The sequence below is a fragment of the Onthophagus taurus genome, chromosome 2 (genome assembly GCF_036711975.1).
Source record: "Onthophagus taurus isolate NC chromosome 2, IU_Otau_3.0, whole genome shotgun sequence".
Classification (NCBI taxonomy): Eukaryota; Metazoa; Arthropoda; class Insecta; order Coleoptera; family Scarabaeidae; genus Onthophagus; species Onthophagus taurus.
Genome location: NC_091967.1, coordinates 8,232,374 through 8,254,018, shown reverse-complemented (window position 1 = coordinate 8,254,018; position 21,645 = coordinate 8,232,374). Strand labels below are relative to the sequence as shown.

The window sequence follows — 21,645 nt, the reverse complement described above, 5'->3', positions numbered from 1 at the left end:
TATCTATATATTCATGTTCTATGATGTTCAATTTCTTTTAGTTGCGATATATACAACTCGAAATTAATAAAAAAAATGTATTGATTTAAATAGAAAAAAAAATCTAAAATCTTTTAGAACGGTACCAAACATTTTATTTTATAAACTCGATTAGTTCAAAATCCGATTATTTCAACATCCGGTCAACAGACAACATCCGCTTTTAAATTTCGATGGTATCTCAGTTATTTATGATGTTGTTTTCGAAATCGTTTTTTATTTTCTAAAAAATAATGATTTTAATATTTTTGTAGACGCAATAATCAATAGGTCGATGAAAAATTGATTACTACTACATACTTGGGTAGTACTACGTCGAGGTTATTATATTTTCCCCGATTCAATAATCCCAAAGATCCCAAAATCTATTGAAATGGTCGTGAAATAGAATTCTCAAATTTCTCCTCCACATAAAAGAAGGATTGTACAATCTAAATTAATCTAGGTATTCAAGAAACGAAGTCTATTTTGCGAGGTAAAAATTGAATTGTAATTCTTTTTTAATTATTAATTTTTTTTTTGTTTTAGTATTCCGAAGAAAATTAAGTTGTATATACAACAATCAAGAGAAAGAAGTTGTGCTTTACCTCAGCTTTTTTTTCATTCTCCGTAGTTATTCGCCACCATATCGGATCAATAATCCTCCTCCTAGGTCCGGGGGACACCGAAGCTGCCGGGCGAGGAGACGAGGAGCGACCGGGACGCTTGCGCGTCGCGACGCCGCCGCTTCCACCACCGGCGACGAAGCCTCCACCGTTACCACACTTTTCCATTCCAGTCCCGGGCGACACCGAACGAACGTCGTCGACGTCGACGCGTCCCCTCCCCCCGACGAGCCAGTATCGTTCGTCCCCCCCCGCGGACGTTCGATGTGGCCCTCGCGTTTACAGCCGTAGTAGTAACTAACCACCGTCGTCGGCACAGCAAATCGATCGATTTTTAAATCGAAGCATTATTACTTCCGTTTCTAGTCGATTGCTAAAAAAAAAGAAAATAAAATAAAAACGGAAAAACGCGCGACTCCGCGACGACCACCCCTTAAATTAAACGATCTCAGTGCATGGTGTAAGATAGAGTGGCCTCGGATGATGCCCGTTCGACGATTATCAGGTGGGTACACTAATGATAGTGTTAAGAATAATTTGATCAAAAAGTAATTGTTTGATTTATAAGGATTTAGACACAAAACAATGATTTGTATCAAAATTAACTTCTTTTAAACGAATTTTTTTATACACTCTGAGTAACGAGAAAACTATTGTAATTTCAACATATCGCTACTTATTTCTTATGGAATCGTATTTATGACTCATTATAAATTAACAAATTCCAGAATGATAAGGAAACGTTGGCTATATTGAGAGATTGACACATTGAACTGTCATTCCACAGGTTAGCGTTTGCAGATTCATTTTATACTCTCCCAACTTCATTTAAAAACTAGGAACAGTTATAAACAGTTGTAAATCATCGTGACAGGTAGGTAAATTTCTTCTACCTTCGGTTCTTTAGACAAGAAATATTTCTGTTTTCAAACGTCAAAAGTTAGTAATAGTTGGATTTGAACAAGGTTCTAAACTAAAATATATGTATCTCAACCTAAAGCATACTCTAAGAGAATAAAGAAAAGTCTCACTGAGATATACAAAGTCTGGAAAAGCCTAATTACTCCTAAATGGGTAATTTGTGTCACGCAAAATTTGGGACAAATTTCAAAACAAATCACCGTTTCTTGGTAAACAAATGACAAACACCTCAAGACATTTATTATACATCGTCTTCATTGCAAATTTCATGTTCATTACTTTCCGAGTCAAAATCTTCGAGATTTATGATGAATGGAGGAAAATTTTTAAAGAAAAGAATTACCTATATAAACGTGCCAGTTTTTTTTAATCAACCTTTCAACGTGATTTGTTTCATACTTCTGCTATACAATTTGAATCAGTATGCTATGTCTTTTTTTGTCTTGGAAGGAAATGGTTAATTCATTATGCTGACAATGATAAGGAGCAAGTAACTTATTATATCTTTTGTTTTGTTTTGCTGCAAAAGTAACGCGATTATGAATCAGATTTTTGCACTGCTGTACAAAACAATATTGGAGAAGAAGTTATCGAGGAAGATATGTTGCAATGGTTAGAAATACTTCAAGTCTAAATGAAATAGCAGGAAGTAATGATGGTGGAAAATGAGCTTGAAAGCGAGAAAGATGAAACAAGGTCAAAGGTAAAATTATCAACCTCCAGATCACATCTCGACGATGTAAGAACATTTATCAGATATTATTACCCACATTTTCGTAATTTTAAGGAGTTAATTTAAAAGCATCATTCCTAAAGATGAGCTTTTATGATGATTAACATATTATGCATCATCAGTGAATGAACCGACTGTCTCATATATGAATCTCAATATTCACCTAACTAACTCTCTTCTTTACTTTCCAAAAATAAGATATTTTTGGAGTCTTTTTTGTTTCTATATTTTGTAATTGTAGGTAACTGAAAGTTTCAGATATCATCCAATAGTTTTTTTTTAGCAGTGGAATAATATAAAACCATCTGGTCCTCCCTGTTTATACCCGACATGAATTGGTTGTAGTCAGCGACTATATTTAGTTTCATTTTCTCATTACCATTTCTATTTGCCACGGGAGTAAGTTCAAATTTATAGCAGGTAGAAATGACCAATATATCTCTTTTATCTCTCCATTTTCCGACAACGATATTCTCTCGTCTTGTCCATATTTATTACTTCTCATTACTTCTGTTGGGTTCCCCTTTCTGTTGATTCGAAAAGTACCAACTAAATATGTTCTATTTCATAGCGTATCTTCTGCAAGTTCTAATCTTTGATGAACTGTTCCTTTCCTAGAATAAATAATAATAATTAAAACATTGCCATTTAGTGTACACAGTTCATAAAACTTTATACCATATTTGGCAGTTTTATTTGGAATATATTAACACACTTTTAACCCTCGGTTATTCACGTGGAGTTTTGTTACGTGCTTAGTCACACTAGATCTGCTGGACCTATAACTAATAATTTTAGTTTTTGATGTTACTTGTTGAGTTACATAGTTTGCTGGTGGTGAGGACAAAATTATTCTGTTTAACGGGCCCTTTACGTTGCTGATTGCAATAAATTTCTATATTATAAATGTATGTATATCTCAACATCGCTTAGACACAAATTTTTTTCCATATTTATTTTTCTTTGCAGGACCGCATTGTCTAAATCATTTTCCTCGAAATACTGGAATCATTTCATTTTTCACAAAACAAGTAAATATATCTCTTATTGCAGCTAATTTATCTTTTGTTGTTTTTCTTTGAAATCGGGATGCTTTTCCATCAAAACGAATACATCATATATACGTTTGTATTCCAAAGCTATCGGTTGACCAAAAATCCTCAAAGCTTTGAAGACCGCCTCGAAATACTCCTGCTAAATATAAAAGACCGAGAATAGCTTCAATTTCTACACGATCGGTTTCTTTACGTCTACATCACGGACAAACCTTTTCTTGATCATCGGAAAAGAGTCGCCGCCAACAGACGATTTCGTTTTTTTATGACCCGATGCAACTGACCGGTAAATCCCCTGATTCATGGGAAAGTAGTGTGAATTTCGAGGTATGAATTTGTGACAGACGACTAAATGAGTATTCTGAGATGTCACGTGATTTAGCGTTATACTTCAACTAGTTTTTGCAATTCATACGATGTACTAACCCATAGGTCTCGGGGATCTATAAGTGACTAAGAAGGATTAATATTACAGTCCTATAAATCTGGATTAGAATTTGCCTACATTATCATCCCAAATATGAGTCGTTTGTGTATTTAGAGAAAACCAAATTCAAACCCAATCATCCAAACACCCCTCCATTTATCCATGTGTTACCAAATTCTCTTTCATTCTGATTATCTTAATCCTCTGCTAACCAAACTCCAACACCATCGAGAATACAGAGTCGATGATTAACGGATTGACTTGTAAATCATTTTACATCGTCAAAATTTCATTCAGTTCAACCTCAAAAACTAATAAAATGTTAATAATTGTAAATCATACTATCAATATTATCTACATCAGCAAATTTAAACATAAATGTTAACACTCATAGATAGAATCCAACTTGGGTTATTCCTCAAGTTGCTCTATCCCATTTTCATAGATAAACTCGGGGTATTCTCCGAGTTATCTATACGATGTATAAATCAAGGACGGTAGTTCTACTGTTAGTTGTTATTCAGCGTTAAAATGTTGTATATTTTTCATTGTTATTCAGCGCTGACGTCATGAACGGGCCTTCGAGCTATGCACTTGTTCCCAGGATATAAAAGTCCTCTATTCTACCATCTTTGGTATAAATATAAAGCCAGGTAGACTTAACGTAACGGTGTAGAGCTGTCCGAATTTGTGTGCATTAAAATTTTTGACATAACGGACACTCCTTTTCCCGTATTAATCTGTTATATCAATAACATCACATAATTAGATGTATTAAAATTGTTAACTGGTTTCATCTATTGTATCAAATAAAATCTAATTTTATTCTTGCAATATACTTCTAAAAAGAGAAAAAGGAATTATTCTTTTTTGGGGTAACAGCATCACGATTGACGAGAGCAACTTAAATGTTTTATGTTTACCCATCTCGTCCCAAGTTTCATATCCGGAGGCCATCAAGTTATTTTTATCGTTCATAAAACTGTTCTGCTGAAAACCATCTCGCGATCGTTAAAATCGTCGATTTTCTTGTTACCATCCCACATTCGAAGCATTACACACAACGATTACTATATAAAATAAACCACTGAAAGCAAAGCTTTTGAATTATTGACAACCGTTGAAAACTATTGATCACATCTTTCAGTTTAACATAAATATTTTATTTATAGTACTAGATTGATTTTTTTTTACTTTAATTAATGGTTTTTGAATTAAATTCAATTACAAAGTCAGGTTAGTGAAAAGTTCTTTTTAAAGTTTTGTTAGTAATCGTGTTTTTAAAAATACCTTTTTTATCAATAAAAATCTCTTCACATGTTCATCATAAATCGTCATCAATGTGTCAAAGATCATCTCGTTTCTAATTAATCACAATTAATTACTAATTATTATACAATAATGATTAAATCGATAATCATCATCATCATTTACGCATGAAATAATAAATCATTTCAGGATAGGCGACGTTTTCACCTTCACATATCAATCTGCGAAAGTAATAATAATAATAATTTATTTTATTTTGTTTGAACGTGACGTGTACGAAAGGAGAACGAATTATTTATCGCTGACGTCACCTGGATAAATTTACTGTACGATAAATACTCTTGGGGGGCCTTTGACGTTTGTGAAAACCCGCTGTTGCACTTCCTACGTTCACTTTCCTATTAAAACGTGAAATTGAGGTAGCGATGCGTCAGCAACAACTATGATGTGTAGGAAGTTTCAATGCAGCTGACAATTTAAGATAACAAGAAGAAGGATTTAATAGAACAAACAGTAGCTTGTAGGAAATTTCCGAATGACAGATTCGGGTTAATTATTTTCATGAGAAGTGTAAAAAAAGCGCTTGCACCGACCAGTTTATTTACAACGAATCTGAAGAGTGTGTTTTCTCGAAACTAAAATACCATCGGGTTATTTATAAACCGTGGGTAAATATTAATGTAAGGAGAACTTACCGAGAGTGTTTCTGCGATTTTACGTCCAAAATGTGTGTACGTTTCTCTTAGTTTCCTTTTTGCGACTTCTAAAACTAAAGTTTTAATTAAAACACTAACAATGAGATAACATAAATGACAATTGAGGTTATGTAGTACGAGTAAAATGTGTTACCATGGCAACAAATTTAAATCGGTAGTACCAATATTAAAATTTAAAAAATAACAGAAGAATTTTGTTATAAAATGAATTTTTAAAGAAATGTATTACATTTAATATTAAAAATAAGTATTTCTCAATTTTTTTAATGTAACACGATTTTTAACGTAATCTCAATTGTATAACAAAATAATTACAGAAATTTAACTTTTTTGAATGTTTAATTTTTCTAACAGTGGCTGCGCCCATAACCATTTGTAGTTCAAACTTGAAACGTGTTCACTCAATGATTTAACTTGAATTAGTTATTAATTGGTAAATATGTAAGCACTTTAAAGTTTTATGTCTCAATATCGGTAATAATAGCTTATTAGACGACACCTCATTGTTTATATTCCGCACATCGCACCTTCGCGGTTAACCTCCAAAATTTGACAGATAATGTCAAAAATTGTTTGTTAATCCTTTGTTAAGGTCGGAGTATCCAGAAAATACCTGCAAATATGTTTTTTAAAGTAAATCAATCGGTTAATGTACCCATCTCAAAGAAATTGACATGATGATCGAACTGTCCATATCCGGAGCTAGGTACTTGCGACGTCCATTCATCCGGAAACTTCCGTTTTCGCTTGATTTCTTCCGTCCGTAACCTTTTTAGGGCACGCCATCAATTTTAAAATTCAACAATTTCAACAAAAGTATTACATTTCATTATTTTTTAATTTATTTCTATTTCTATTTGGCGATTATTGGAAGATTTATTTATTGCCGCTTCTCGCATTCCAACCGCTAGCGGTCCTTATCATTCCAATCATCTTCACCCAGTCCTCTCCTCATTGACATCCTGGATCCATTTTTTCCTAGGGATACCTCTTTTTTTTGTTTCTGCTGGCACCTAGTTCTATAGCTTAAGTGGGATTCTCTCTTTACTCATTCGGCGTACATGTCCATAGCATTTTAGTTGCTTGTCATTTGTAGAGTTTATTATTGAGTCCTCTCGAGTGAACTCGGTCCAGCATGGTTATGCCGCAGCACTTCTCCAAAACATTATCTCTGTTGCTAGCAGTCTTCGCGTTGTGTCTTTGTCTCCCACACTTCTGACCCATACGTCATTAATAGTTCTATAATGGCCCTACAAATATTTTGCGTTTTTTGTATCGTTAGGTTGTTATCCAATTGTATGTCCTTTCCCGTTCCTCCAAGTTTCAAGTACCATATATTGGGTCTTATCTTTGTTCATTTCTAAGTCCCATTTATTGTATTCTTCTTTTAGTTTATTTAACATATACCTCATATCCTCTTCGTCTTCTGCAAAAACTGTTTGGGCTTCCACGAACAGCATGGTGTGAATGTATCTGTCTCCTACCCATATTCCCATCGGGTTGCATTTCCTTTTCCAATGTTTTAGGGTTGAGGATATAGATTTTGAATATTGTGGGAGAGTGGGAGCATCATCCCTCTCCCGCAATATTAATTTATTAAAACAATTAAAAGGGGCCATTATAGTAAAGTTTCGTTTAAAACTATAAGAGGACCCTCGTTAATGTTCACTTTGAACGTTATATCAAAGTTTCTTTTGAAAGAGACACAGGGAGCAATTAAAACCAAGCGAACGATTAAGGATAATTGGTGTTGGCATATCAATATTCCGGTGAAATTCTTGTGATCTTCGTTGAGCATTTTTAGGTTAGGACAACAAAGAACGGAAGAACCGTCGAGTTTGGCATTGTTACCAACTTTATTTTAGCGTGACGTGTATACAAGAAATAGAGAAAATCATTACCACAGAGAAAATGTACAATGGAACCGTGTGTATTAACTCTTTGACCTACATTTTCCAGGACCGTAATGGATTTTCCCTTATAAGGTAGAAAAACCACTTTCCATTTCGGTCGATTTCGTGTCTAAGTGTTTTATCATCAGAATACAAATGTCAAAGTTAAAAAAGTTAGGTTATGTTAATAATTTTATAGTTTAATTTTTTTTACAATGAAATTATTCTTTGTTATTTTTGGTTCGTTGGAGATATTCGGATTATTTTCGCCCCCCGAAAAATGACTGCCCTCAAAAGGGCGATTTATCATCCGTATTTGCTCGGATGGAATGCGAAGAATTTTTTTTTGTCATCATTGCTGAACATCACTTTGCGGGTGCCTTTAGGAAAAGTGATTTATTGGTCAGCGAGGGGGTGCAATCAATCTTTAAATTCAACGTGCGGTAAATTCATTGAACCTAACATAACCTCAATTTTAAAAAATGATGAAATTTATTTTTTTTTTGTGTGTTTTATTCAGGAAAAGAGATCTTTATCTTGTGCATTTTTCTTTGTAAAATCTACGTTTTCAGTGTTTTTTACGATTTAATACGTTTTTATTGGGGGTTAATAAAGTAAATAATATATTAGCCAGAATGCACGAAGAAATGCAAAAGCTTGTTAATAGAATAGTTACTGTAAGCGAAAAATATGAGCAAAACAAAGTACATGGTTATTACAAAAACAACAAAAACAATAATAAGATAGCTAGGCACAACGATTAATGATAACAAGGACAGCTTCCAAGAGGTGCCCATTAAATTGAACAGGCTAGAAGAACGCTTATTGAAATGAAGAAGCTTTTTTGTTATCGGAATCTGAGTCTAGAGTTGAGAGTGAGAATGATGAGATACTATCGGTACTGTTCTACGGAGTGGAAAGCGATTGAGACATGGATATACCGACGAATGTTAAAGATTTCATGGGTAGAGAAAGTGATCAACGTGAAGGTGATGACACGCATGCAAAAAGATAGAGAGTACTGACTTTTGCGAATCATTATGCAGGGAAAAATTCTGGGAAAGAGGTTCATATCAAGAAGACGTATCTCTTGGCTGAGGATCCTTTGGAAATGGTTTGGCTACACCAGCAACGAACTATATTTAATCAGATCCATGGTCTCAAAAGTTATGATTGCCAACCTCCGAATCGGAGACGGTACCTAAAGAAGAAGAAGAATAAAGTAAAGAAGAGAAATTAGTTTTATATAGCAAATTTACGTTGAAATCAGCTAAATTTTGGCAACAATATCGAAACAAGCTTTATAAATTTTATTCGTTTAAATTTTTTTATCACTCTATTATATTTCACTTTTACTACCCCCGAAGCAACACTACACACTTCTCGCAACTCGTCACATTTTTATCAAACGATTCATAAAACCCATTTAACGACATCGTTAATGTTTTACGTTCTCGTACATTAACACTTAAAAAAATAGATGAAATGGTTCAATTAAAAAATTTTTAAAACATGTTCAAACACGATAGATTTATCAGAACCTGATTTTTTATTTTGTTTGATTTCAGTGCGTATGTGGGGGTGACTACAGGAGTGATGGGGCGGGGGCAAAGCCCCATGGAGCTCGGCTAGGAGCGTGTTGAGGGCAGCCCGGCCCCTCTGCTCCTTAGCCGAACCCGGCCGACTTATGGATCCGGTTGGGGATCGGTCGTTAAGGCCGAGCGCCTTTGATAAGGTAAGAATTTGAAACTTATAATAAAAATTAATAATTAAGGTACAATTTAAATACAAAAAATTATGTTATGTTTTCCTTTGAAGTGAATACTTCAAAAGATAATTTTACTTTCGACAACCCAAGCTCATAAACACCCACGATGACGTAACGCGTCGTTTCAGAAACGAAAATGAATCGTTCGGTTTTTCATCATTTCGTTACATTCAAAGAGAAAGGAAGTAAACTGCGTAAACAAATAAATATTGAATTGAGATTCGATTTTCCTCGGGAAAGATGCCAAAATTATATTAAAAGCACTATTTAGGTTGGATATATAGAGTATTTCGAAAGGAATTGTGGTAAATTCTCCCCGATTTTTTATTTCCACTACAATCACGCTCATAAATATTTATACACTTTAATCCTTGTCGCCCTTTCAAAGTGAATCCAATCACTACCCAGGTTTTCAACTCACCTTCTCCCAGTTGACTTTGAGGTGTAAATTTGTCGAAGTTAATTAAGAGCTGTTGTGAAAAGTAGTCACTCACCCGTATGTACATAGTAAACTAAGGTGGTTTCAATACATTTTAATATAATACAATTTAGAGGAAATGTTAAAAATTTGATTCTAATTTATATTCAATTTCGGAATTTATTGTCATGTTTAACAAGAATTTGTGAAACGTAATAAACCTAAATTACGTTCCGGTTAATACGTTTTAAATTTATGCGAATTTGGAGCTATATAACAACTCGTATGTTGTTGTTGGATGCTTTGTGACCTAATTTGAAATTTCCATAAGGATTTATCACGTGGATTTGCGGTAGACACACCACACCAGTATTAACAATCTCTGAAATACAACGTTTTATGTACGATTTAAAATTACATTTATCGTATTAATCAAACTTTAATCACTTGCTAAACACGTTTTGAATTGTAAAACAGACTTATGAATCGTACACGCGGACGAGTTCATATTCATGAATTGAGATTCATTTTTTTTGCTGGCACCGAAACTAATCCGAGCTTCATAGCAAGTTGCACTCGGCCCTGAAACTCGCGGTAAATTAGTCGTTCCAAGCCGGCACACGAGCTTAAATTAATCCTGACGAACATTGCAAGGCACAAATTAGCTTTCTACGACCGTTAGCGGATGTCATCGGTGACGATGATTGGCTATAACTTTTCGCTCCAAACGAAAAATACAAAGAATACTTTGAATTTTGTGTATTGATTAATGCAATCTAATAGTTAATGGGTTGTTGGTAACGATGGGTGGGTAATAAGTAAACGGACCAAATGGGATAGTTGCCAAAGTGTTAGTGGTGAAATAAAATGGAGATCCAAATTTCTATGGAGGTTCCCTCGAGGAAAGGGCTTTGGTAACGGCGCTTGTTAAATTTATGGGGTAGACTCTAATGGAACATTATTCACGCTCTTAACTGGCTCGGATTTTCAAAATGAATTGTGAATTGCCAACTTATAATTTTCGGTAAATATAAAAGATTATCGAACTTTCGTTTGGTAATATTTTTTGTAAGAATAAATAATTGCCCACTAACAAGATACGCAAAAACCAACCTCCAACGGCAAAGCTTAATCAATGCGCTTATTGCGTAATCAGAGTCAACGTTAGTCATCTGCATTTTTTGATGGTTATTGACGGCATGGATTTAAGTGTAAAAGTTTGCGAGTTTTGAAAAGGTCTAAGAAATACCAAAATGAAGGTTGAAGAAAAAAAAACAACATCAACTCCAAAATGACAGAAAAAAACTGGAAAAGCTGTTCTCAACAATTGCAAAATTGCAAAATTTTTAATAGTGATGTAAAATTTGTAATCGCAAGCATGTGAGGATTCCGACCAGATGAAAACGATTCCAACGTCATTTGATATGCTGAATCCGAATCTTCAATCCGTTTATCAATACTGGTTCTAGATTTTGAGAAACACGTGGGCGCCGGAGTTTCACAAAGCTGTACAAATGGTTTCTTGGTGAAATAGTGTACTTTTCATTTTCATTGCCAATGCTATGGAAGTAACCAAAAAATCATGTAGATGATTGCCACTTTTGCTTGATAAACCTCGTCGGTATTAATGCAAGTAAACTAGCACAATACAAATATCATGATTAATCATCAGTGTCCAAGCCAGTTCCACATACGAATAGTATCCCATTGCCAGTTTGTCCATGTATAAGTGAAAATGCCCAGCAAAACGACTACATCTCCGTTAACTAGTAACAGTAGTGATTTCGTTATGGAAGGAAACCATTTAATCATGCAGAGTGAACTAACATACTTGTGCCATCTCTTCGCTCAATCGTGAAAGTCTAGTTATTCAGTACTTTAATCAACTTGTTTCCCAAATTATTATACCCAAAAGTCAAAGAAGGAATATTTGTTGGACCTGATATTTGAGTAAATTTCCTGGATATATACACGGGGGTATTTACCCAAGATGGGTATTTAGAGGTATTTATAAAGTTTAATTTAAATTGAGTTGATGCCAGTTTTACAAGCACTTCAAGAATGCGGAGTCGATTATCGGTACACCAAACTTATTTACAACATCTATAAAAATGCTACAATGACGGTAAAATTGCATGAAAGTACTGAAGAGAGTAGAAGTAGTAAAGGCTTATTTGAAAAAAAAAAAAGATAAAGAATTGAAGTTGAAAGTCAGAGATTTGAGTGTTGTGGAGTTACGAATTGAGCAACATCGTTCCGCAAAACTTTCTATCCACAACTTCTTCGTCGTGCTGATGAGAACCAGATAGTTCGAAAACGGCAAGCAAACTGGGAACATTACACCCTTGTGTAAAAGTCACGTAGGTGAAAACCACTTTTTAGTGAATATCCCATTTTGTGTTGTTCGGCAGAATCATTCGCTTCGTCAAAATCAAAGTCTCTTTATGTCCAAATTCATATTTTGGAAAAAGACTGCGTATTGAAAATTGAAATTGAAATTAAAGTTATGGAAATTTGTTAGTAAAGGCAATATTGCCTCTGACACTTTAGGACAAAAGTGCTTAATTTTCATATTTTTTTCGTTTTATTAGAACACATATTTCTTAATCATTTTGAAAGATTAAACACTATCCACATAGGAACAACTTATCACCCGTTAAATTGCCCGCTGTCTTAGACGACCAAAACTTTTAATTTCTGAAACTATCTCCCTGAGAGTATCAACTCCGTGAGAACTTCCACAACTAAGAACTTGATAACTTCATCCGTTGTAATAAGTTGAAAATAAAATTTCCCCCGATAGACATAAATTAATGATTTCTTAACATATTCCGTTCCATTATAAACAATCTTATTAGGCTCCAAGAAACCATTTCATTTTTGATACCATCTCCGCATTGGAGATTGCGTGCAGACATCGATCGGTCTCCATCTCTCCTTACGTTTCCACAGCAACTATAAACACGCACTTCGTTCTTTTATGTAATTTCTTAAAATATGTGCTAGAATGTCATTCGTGTGTTATGATAATGTGTTTAATAGACAAAATTGAATCAATATCCCAATTCCAGGGATTTATGATTTTCCCAGATTTTCATCACTGCAACTCTGTGAATTGTGAAATTCCAATCTTACTTGATAACCTGAATTATTCATGTATTTTTTTGGAATCATGTTTTAATTAAAAGGTTGAATTAAATCAAATAAAAAGGGCATCGTTTTTGAACTCATTCCAGAACATTTCTCCTCGCTGTAATTTTACTAACCGCACTTAAATCACGGTCACTGTTTGTTCTTCGGCATCCTCACGCTTAGCAAGGGAATTTTAATTAAAACAGACGGAACATTTCCGTTCATATTCCTCACGTACTCTTCTAGGTTAATTTTCCAGCTATTTCCCGAAAATAACAAATATAACTTTTCTTCCTTCTAAATGTTATTTTATATTATATAACCAATTCAACTAATTGATTAACCATAATGATCTTAATGTATGGAGAGGAACAGATGGTTCTAAATGGGTTGGATGTTTATGAATCTTATCCCGTGGGATGCAACCGGGTTGGAATATTAAATGCGTCGTTATTGAAACACTAGAACCGGAGGGGTTAAAATGGAAGGGTTGCGGTTTGAATGGAATATTGATTGGTCGTGGGAAATTGCCCTCCACGCAATTATCAGCTTATTATCCTCATGAGATATCTGTGAAGTTCGAAAAAAAAAATTAAAATAAAAAAATTGGCGTCTATCCAAGAAATAAATACCCACTTTACTTCTTCATACACAACACTGCCTTTGGGACATTTAGAAAAATAGAAAAAAACTCATCAAGATTTTTTCCCTTCGAGCTATTTAAATATTTGCTTCTTTTAACACACAAAGAAAAAAAAAATATCGAAACTGTTATGACTCTCAAGGTTTAAAAATAACTTCAACAATCCGGTCGGTTTTTATAATCGCTTTCACAATTAAACCGAAAAGGTACGAAACAGCAACGTGCCAGTAATAATACACAACCGAACCACGTTTTCGTTCGACTTGCTTCCGCTTGAACACAACTCGGTTAGTTCCAAAGCGACGCTAATTACATCCGAATTGCATGCGAAGCTTTGCCTCCATTAATTAATTTCGGTTTTGACTCTCTCTTGGGAATCCTTCCGAAGATATAATTCGAAATTCACTCCTTATTGGAACTCCATCCCCATCATTATATACCTGGAAATTAAACATCATGGATTTCCAAAAATTCAAGAGGAATTTGGTTCACTTCAGCCGCAGTTCTAGCTACATATTCGGCATCAGTGGAGGTCAACGCCACAGATGTTTGCTTCTTTTTTGTTGTGTATAACCGCTCCATAAAGTTTAATTAAATAACCGCTAGTTGATTTTCGATCGTTATCAGTGGCCTAATTAGCATCTTGATATGATATACTTAGTACTTGATATTAGTCTTCAGACGCACTGCTAAACCCGAAACTTTCTAGTTCTAGGTCTAGTATTAGTTCTAGTTTTAGTTCAATAAAAATATAAATCATAGTAATATCTTATACTAACTAACGCTACCTACCACTGCCACTAGAACTAACACTAGACATGTCGACACGTCTCTCAAGACGGCTAGTGTAAAACTAGAACTAACACTAGAACTAGAAAATATTAGGTTTAGTCGCCCCCGTATTAATCCGTTATATCGTGAAAAATTACACTGTGTAAACGTGACTTTTCATTTTACTCCTCCGAATTAAAAAATAGAATATAGATCGTTCTGAGTCGTTTAGTTCGTATGAGAAAACATTTGTAAAAAGCAATTGTATTATTAAACTGTTTTAGAACTAAAATAAAACTGTTTTATTTAAAAGTAAAACCCAACATTATTAATCGTTACAATTCTTTTCAACAACAATTCACGTTGAAATTTTCCATCGCACGTTCATCATCATGCGTCACAAAATGATTACCTAATAATTTTCCAATTTCAGCCCTTCTTTTATTGCATCTGCACTTACATAAAATCGTTATCTTCATCATCATGAGTCTCTGTTTGTTAGCTACTAATTTTTGGGACTATACATTCTGGGAAACTTCTCACAAATATACTTGAAATATTGTTCATTTTTGGTTAAAGCTTTCTTGGTGCTAATTTTATGTGAAAAAATTTTATGTGAGCAGAATGTATGTCCTTGACGCTACTGTGACATTTATATAATATAGTGTTTCGTAAAGCCAATTTACAATCCAAGAAGCTAACCTGATACTTTCAAATCATCACATATCTGCCAACGATCAGCACAATATGTACAGAATGAGTAATAGCCTTTATGCCCACATGATTCTTTATGTTCACATTATTCCAATCTAGTTGTAATTCAACAAGTCAATCCACTTGGACTGGATCGTGTCATTCACATGACCAGTGATTCACACAATCCAGTCACTGGAATGAGTGCATTCCAGTACCGGTTCACATTATTCCAGTGGAATTCCAGCACTGGCATTAAACAAGCTTGATGAATCTATAAACAGCCTCTATTCATCCTTTTTATATCCAATTCCAAATTCAAATCAGCAATGTCTGAGTAATATACTGAAGCATATTTATGTTAGAATATAGAATATGATTAGTTCCTGCTGCCAAAAGTTTTCCTAGGCTCAAATCTTTCAATTGGGCTTGAGTAGACAACTTAGGTTCTAAATTTTCTGTGTATTTGAAAATCCCATCAGTTTTTTCCTCTGACACAGACATATCACTAACAGCATCTGTTGACATATTGAGAAACATTATTGAAAACTTTTTCTGATTTAGGGGCTTACTGGAGAAATGGCAGGCGAAAGACAAATATACTTTATTGTTTTCTTATTTTTGAATTGTAATCAGTAATGTGAAAGATTCTCCTCTTGACCAAAAGTTTTGATCACAAAGTTTAATTCCAAAGTAAGAGTTATGCATTTTGTAGTTAAGTAGTTAAGAGTAACAATAAAGTGTGATAGCACTAATTTATAAAAATTTATATAATAATTATATTAATACCTTTTTGTTTTTATTTTAGATGGAGGGGCTGGTGCAAGAGATGCAGGATCCAGAGAATGGTGTACCAGTACGAAGTCAGAAGCTTTTTTTAACATCAATACCCTCCGCATTTATGGGTAACGTTTAAATTTTTTATCATAAATCATTTTAAAAAACGAAAATTTAATATTTCATTTATTACAATATAAAATTAAAATTGTGTCAATTTTTCATAATGACCCAGAAAAAATACGACAATACAATATATTAAATTTATTGAACTGGAATTTATAACCTGAAAAAAAAAATCAGTATAAAATTTCCATCCATGTGAACCTGAAAATAGGAGCTCGGTGCAAGTTCAATCTTTCCGAAAGGAACTTCCTCTTTGTCACTGCAACATCATTATTGATCCCCCTTTGTGCTCTCTTTATGTTCTTCGTCCTTACTAAAACTCAAAATTTGCTTTCCATCGAATCCATTTTGGTTGCGCATTTATAAATAATGGCTAAAAATTTTTTTTTTGATATATTTTTAATGAAAATTTTAGTGGGAGATAAATTCGTTGCCAACAAATCCATTTACATTTTTCTGGTTAATTTAAAATCTTTTTTTTTATACAAAATCATTTTACCTTTCACGATATTCTAGATAAACTAGATACCGGAGGTCTTCTTCAAGATTACTTCAAGTAAAAGCTTGCTTTTCAACGGAATGCTCGAAAAAAAGGAATACAAAAGGTTATGAAATATGAAACCTGGAATCTCATCCAATTCAAAAACGACATCTTTGTGTGGAGAGTATATTTATTCTAGGTCGGAAAGGAAACGTGAAACTTGAATAATATTTTAAATTAACTTTTTTTTCACTACTTCAGCCAAGTAGTATCTAAGAAATTCATTATCATGATAGCCATCAACTGTTATAATTAACCCAAAAATTTATAAACTATTATAAGTGGTGTGCTTTATGCATTGAATGGGAGACATTATGATTACGATTATGGTCAACACAACGTTATGTGGTTGTAAAACAAACTAATAATGAGAGATTAACAATGTTATTATTAGAGTTATAAAATAATGTAAGAAAGTTAAGTTATATGTCAGTTTAATTCTGATTATAAAATGTTTGTATAAGAATGTTAAGAATATTTAAGTAAAAAAGCTTAAATATTAATGTTAAATATTGTAAAGCTTTCAGCTAGACTGTATCAAATTCATTTTTTTTTACAACCATGATAAAACTTTTAAAGTATGATATGTTGTTTCAATTTGATTAAAACATTTTATTGAACTTCATTTCAGTTTTATTTGTAATGTTGCTAGTTCTAAGTCTAGTTTTAGTTCTAGTGACAGTTCTAGGTAGCGCTAGTTAGCCCTAGATATTACTATGTTGCATATTATTATTGAACTAAAACTAGACTAACACTACACCTAGAGCTGGAAACATTCGGGTTTAGCCGTCTTAACAGACGCACGGCTAAACCCAAATATTTCTAGTTCTAGGTCTAGTAGATTTTTTTTCAGTAAAATAAAACTTTGAAACTTCATCCTTCTAAAATAAAGCAATAAATTAGTTAAACAACTCAAATAGATTTTCTTAAATACAAGTTAATCACCACAAACTACGTAATTTGCAAAAACTTTTCCACTTCGTCAATTACCTCGCGACCACCAACAACTGCGTCCATGACCCAAAGTTTTTGAGTTATTTTTTACAATCTGTTTGTACCAGGCACTTAACTATCGTTTTTGTGTTTTCTCAAAAAGCTTTTAAGCATTTAGGTTTAACTTAAAATAATGGGTTTCGAACTCTACGTTGTTCTAATAAATAATCTCCCATTTTACAAATAGATGAACTTAACAACATTATTCAGTGAATTTGAAATTGTCATCTCTCTGTATATTCCAGTTCAAAATGTTTAATTTGCTTTGACGTATTTAAATTTTGCAATTTATGAAACTCACCGACGCGTATTAACGAATTAATTTTTGTGAAACCGAATTAAACGAAATTAACTGTATGACCAAAATATAAATTATTTACTACAAAAATAACGTGATTTTAATCATTTTTTTTATATATATTTTTTAGGATATGACCTGATTGAGTGGTTAATGGAACGACTTGGAATTGAAGAGTCCGGTATGTAAGACATTAATTCTTAAAAATTCCCTTTCATTTTTCTTTCGTATTGAAATCCATCATAATATTACAAAAGGGGTGTGAAAATGATCGAAAGAAAAACGAAACTGGAAATATATCTTCCCATCAGTCTGTGTTGGCCGGAAAATTATTTTTCTTTCTTTTTTCTTGTTTCAGAGGCCCTAAATCTGGCAAATCAACTCTGCCAATACGGCTACTTTTTTCCTGTCAACGATTCCAAGAATCTCGCCGTAAAAGACGACAGTTCTTTATATAGGTTTCAGGTAAATCATTTTTTTTTCAGAATCTATTTAAATCAATATCGTTAAACTTTCAATCGCATCACGCCACATCAACATTTTAATAAAGTGTTTCGAAGAAAACTCAATTTCTCGAATACAATTCGTAGTCAATAAAACAGAATTTCGTTTGGCATTCAATTTCGGACCGACACTTTAAACCGATTTCCGATTTAACGTCAAGTTTTGAGTGCGAATCGTGTTTGTAACTCAAAACATTTCGCGTATTTATTAAGTTGAGTGATTTTATGTAATACTACATGAATTGATTGATGGGTTCAACTTAGATTATTTTCATTTCAGTCCCCAAACTATTGGCCGTTTCAACATAGACCACCCGATCAAGTCGAATATGCCATTTATTTAGCGAAGAGAACGATGAGAAACAAGCAACGCCACGGTTTGGAAGATTACGAATTGGAAGCGCTTGGAAACCTGCGAAAAAATCTCGTTAACAAATGGGAGTACATCACAAGTCATGCAGAAGAACAGGTAAAAAATCTATATCAGTTTGAGAGTATCTTTTTCAAATAGGATAAACCTTAAAGTTTGAAGTTGGAATTCCTTTATTATTCCTTTCCACTTTATTTCTTGTAATATCCCTACGCCAAACTTGCGAACTCCACAGAATTTCGAGTCCTCGCAAAAGTGACAGTTCCCCCACGGTTCATTCGAAGATTAATTACAGCTCGTCTTATAGTTTCCGGTCGAAAAAGACTTATTTTCGATTGGTTTCGCGAAAGCCAATTTTGAAGTGTCACTTTACAAAATATTATTTTCCAAGCAATCAATTGAAGAAAGACGATTAAAAACTTTAAAAATATGTTTGGAATTTCCACGAATAGATCTTAATTAAGATTCTGATCGATTCGAAACGCATTTTTCAATTTCTCAAACGATCCGGTTCCGAAGGCGTGCTTCCCATTTAATAAACCGGATGAAAATCGAACTCGTGACGTAATACTATTTATTATCACGATAAAGAAATTAAATTATAATTGAGAATTTAATAATGATGTTAAAATTTGTTATTTAAATTATTTTTAAAGCAATTTGGGTTGCCTATATTACCTCAAAATATGAATTAATTTTTTTTTATTAAAAAAATATATTTTTGGATGTTTTTAACCATATAATCGTTATATTTATATAGATAAAGTTATTTTTTTAAATTTTATATGAAAATAGATGTATGTTTGAAATTTCAATGCTAAATTAGAAGTTATAACCTCAATTTATTTGACTTCTTCTAATGTCACAAAACATTAACATCGTAATAAATTTACCAAAAACTGTGTAAATTTAAGCTTGGGTTACGTTTATACACATGAAAATGAGTCAAGTTGCAATAGCCGGACGTTCTTTTAGCCTTTATTATGAGAAAATCTCAAGAAATCGGTAAATACATCTAACATAACCTCAAATTAAAAATTTTTATTCCTATTTTTGGACTGTTAAACCGCTTATTTGTTTAGTAATGATAATAAAAGTATGTTGGGGGAAGATTATAATTGATGCAACATCGTTTAAAACGTTTTATTCGATAAAAACAAATAAATAAAACTTTGACATAACTGTACATAACCTCAAATAAATTTTAATCCTTGATTTTATGAATGTTTTTTCACAAGTAAATAGGGATATAAGTACTGCAAAGGGTGTGTGAAGCAAGTTAAATCCACTGATTATGAAAAATAACCCTTTTATCTAGATTTAGATCTGGTTCTTGCTATGGATGATGCAGAATTTAACACTGAGAAAGAAAATAGCATTTGATAGTATTTAATCATTAATTGATTACTATGTAATCAATTAATTTAACATTAAAACTTTTTTTGCAAATACTTACAAAATATATCTTTATCTAAACTAACAAATACATTTATCTCTTTAAAAACGATAAGAAAATAACCTTTACTATAAGTTGGTTTGAGTTATTTTTGCAAACGGTTTGTTGAAAGGTGCTTGATTATTAAGGATGGTGAAGTTAATTGAAAAGATTTTTAAAAAGCGTCAAAAACCGAATCAGAGAAAAAGAAATTCTTTGATCTTACAAGTAAGTTGAAAGTGAAAGTCAGTTTGTTGCAAGATAAGATTGTTTTGTTTGTGTTTTTTCAATTCAAACTGATAAAATAATTTTTTTTTGGAACGGTAAATGTTAAAAAGACATTTTTTAAAATTTAACTAACAAAACGCGATACGTTAAGTATTTTAATGGTTAATGTTTAGTAACAAAAAAAGAATTCCATTGTTGGTTGAGATGGACAAAAATAGCTCAACGATTGTTACTAAACCGACACTTCTCCAACAAATACAATTAGTACTCGAACATTTTTTTATAAGAAAATCATCAAAAAAAGTAATTTATCATTATTTAATTATTATTTTTATTAAATTTCCTTTTATTTCAGGCGAAAGCGGCGAAAATGTTGAAAAAAGGTGAAAAAGTTGTGAGTGATTCGCAAGAAAGGGCCTATTGGAGGAGCCACAGACCTCCGCCTGGTTTCGTTAGTTCGTTAGAACAATGCCCCGTTCCCGTTAAAAATAGGAATGGCCCTAAATTACGTAAGAAAGCCCTAGAAGATTGCCAAAGAGAGGTAAGTAACACACAAAATGAAATTAGATGAAATTTGATTAGTTCATCTATTTGATTAGTTTCTTCGAAGAGACAATAAAATGATATTGTGTTAAAACAGGAAACGCTTCCTCAAAATAACGTCACCTTAAAATATAATTAATTCAATGAAGCAAACGTTTCGAACAGGTCCGTATCGAAAAATCTTTCTTTAAATGTTTTTTTACAATATTTATAACAACAGACATTATTTTTTAAATATTTAGGATCAGCTTTCACTCTCTTCTATCTCGTGCCTTGCCCTCCAGTTTCTAATTCCCAGCGTTAGGACCAGGTGGAAAGTTCTTATATTTGCTTTTAGGCCTGACTCTCTTACGGGATCCAAAAGGTGTTTAGCAGAACATTTGCTTTCGGAGTTTTCTGTCATCCATCCTTTTTAGATAGCTGATCTTATGTATAGACACGATTATACCTATGTTTCAGTCATTTGGGAGTTTTAAGTGCTTCCTTACATATATGGTCCTTCAGCTTGTTTACCCCATGTCTCAGAAGTTCAGACGGTATGCCGTCGATACCAGGTGCTTTATGGTTCTTCAACCTTCACTGCTTTGAGTACTTCTTCTTCCGTGGGGGGTCATATTTCTTTCTTTCATGTTCCGCGTCGTCCATGCCTTCTAAGTATTCATTACCGTCCATCGATTCTTCTGTTTCCTCACTTTTCATGTTTAGTCTTTCTTTTTTTGTTAAATATTAAAAAAAAAATCTCAAAATAT

At 33.1% G+C, this 21,645-nt stretch overlaps 2 protein-coding genes across 6 annotated transcripts in view; one reads left to right on the top strand and one right to left on the bottom strand.

Moving 5' to 3' along the window:
- Positions 1-5,897, bottom strand: part of LOC111427495 (facilitated trehalose transporter Tret1-like) — a 37,408-nt gene extending 31,511 nt beyond the window's left edge. The window contains exon 1 of the mRNA XM_023062667.2: positions 5,745-5,897. The gene's annotated coding sequence lies outside the window, so the exon portion shown is untranslated. The remainder of the gene's footprint in view (positions 1-5,744) is intronic.
- Positions 1,012-21,645, top strand: part of LOC111427492 (regulator of G-protein signaling 11) — a 31,628-nt gene continuing 10,994 nt past the window's right edge. For 4 of the 5 annotated variants that reach the window (XM_071194098.1, XM_023062660.2, XM_071194097.1 and 1 more), the window contains exons 1-7: positions 1,012-1,149; positions 9,226-9,392; positions 15,891-15,987; positions 17,948-17,998; positions 18,176-18,282; positions 18,601-18,789; positions 20,709-20,894. In XM_071194098.1, the coding sequence (XP_071050199.1) occupies positions 9,345-9,392; positions 15,891-15,987; positions 17,948-17,998; positions 18,176-18,282; positions 18,601-18,789; positions 20,709-20,894 (678 nt within the window). In that variant the 5' untranslated portion in view covers positions 1,012-1,149; positions 9,226-9,344. Of the gene's footprint in view, positions 1,150-9,225; positions 9,393-15,890; positions 15,988-17,947; positions 17,999-18,175; positions 18,283-18,600; positions 18,790-20,518; positions 20,657-20,708; positions 20,895-21,645 lie in introns of those variants that run through there. The other variant, XM_023062661.2, reaches the window with a different exon arrangement.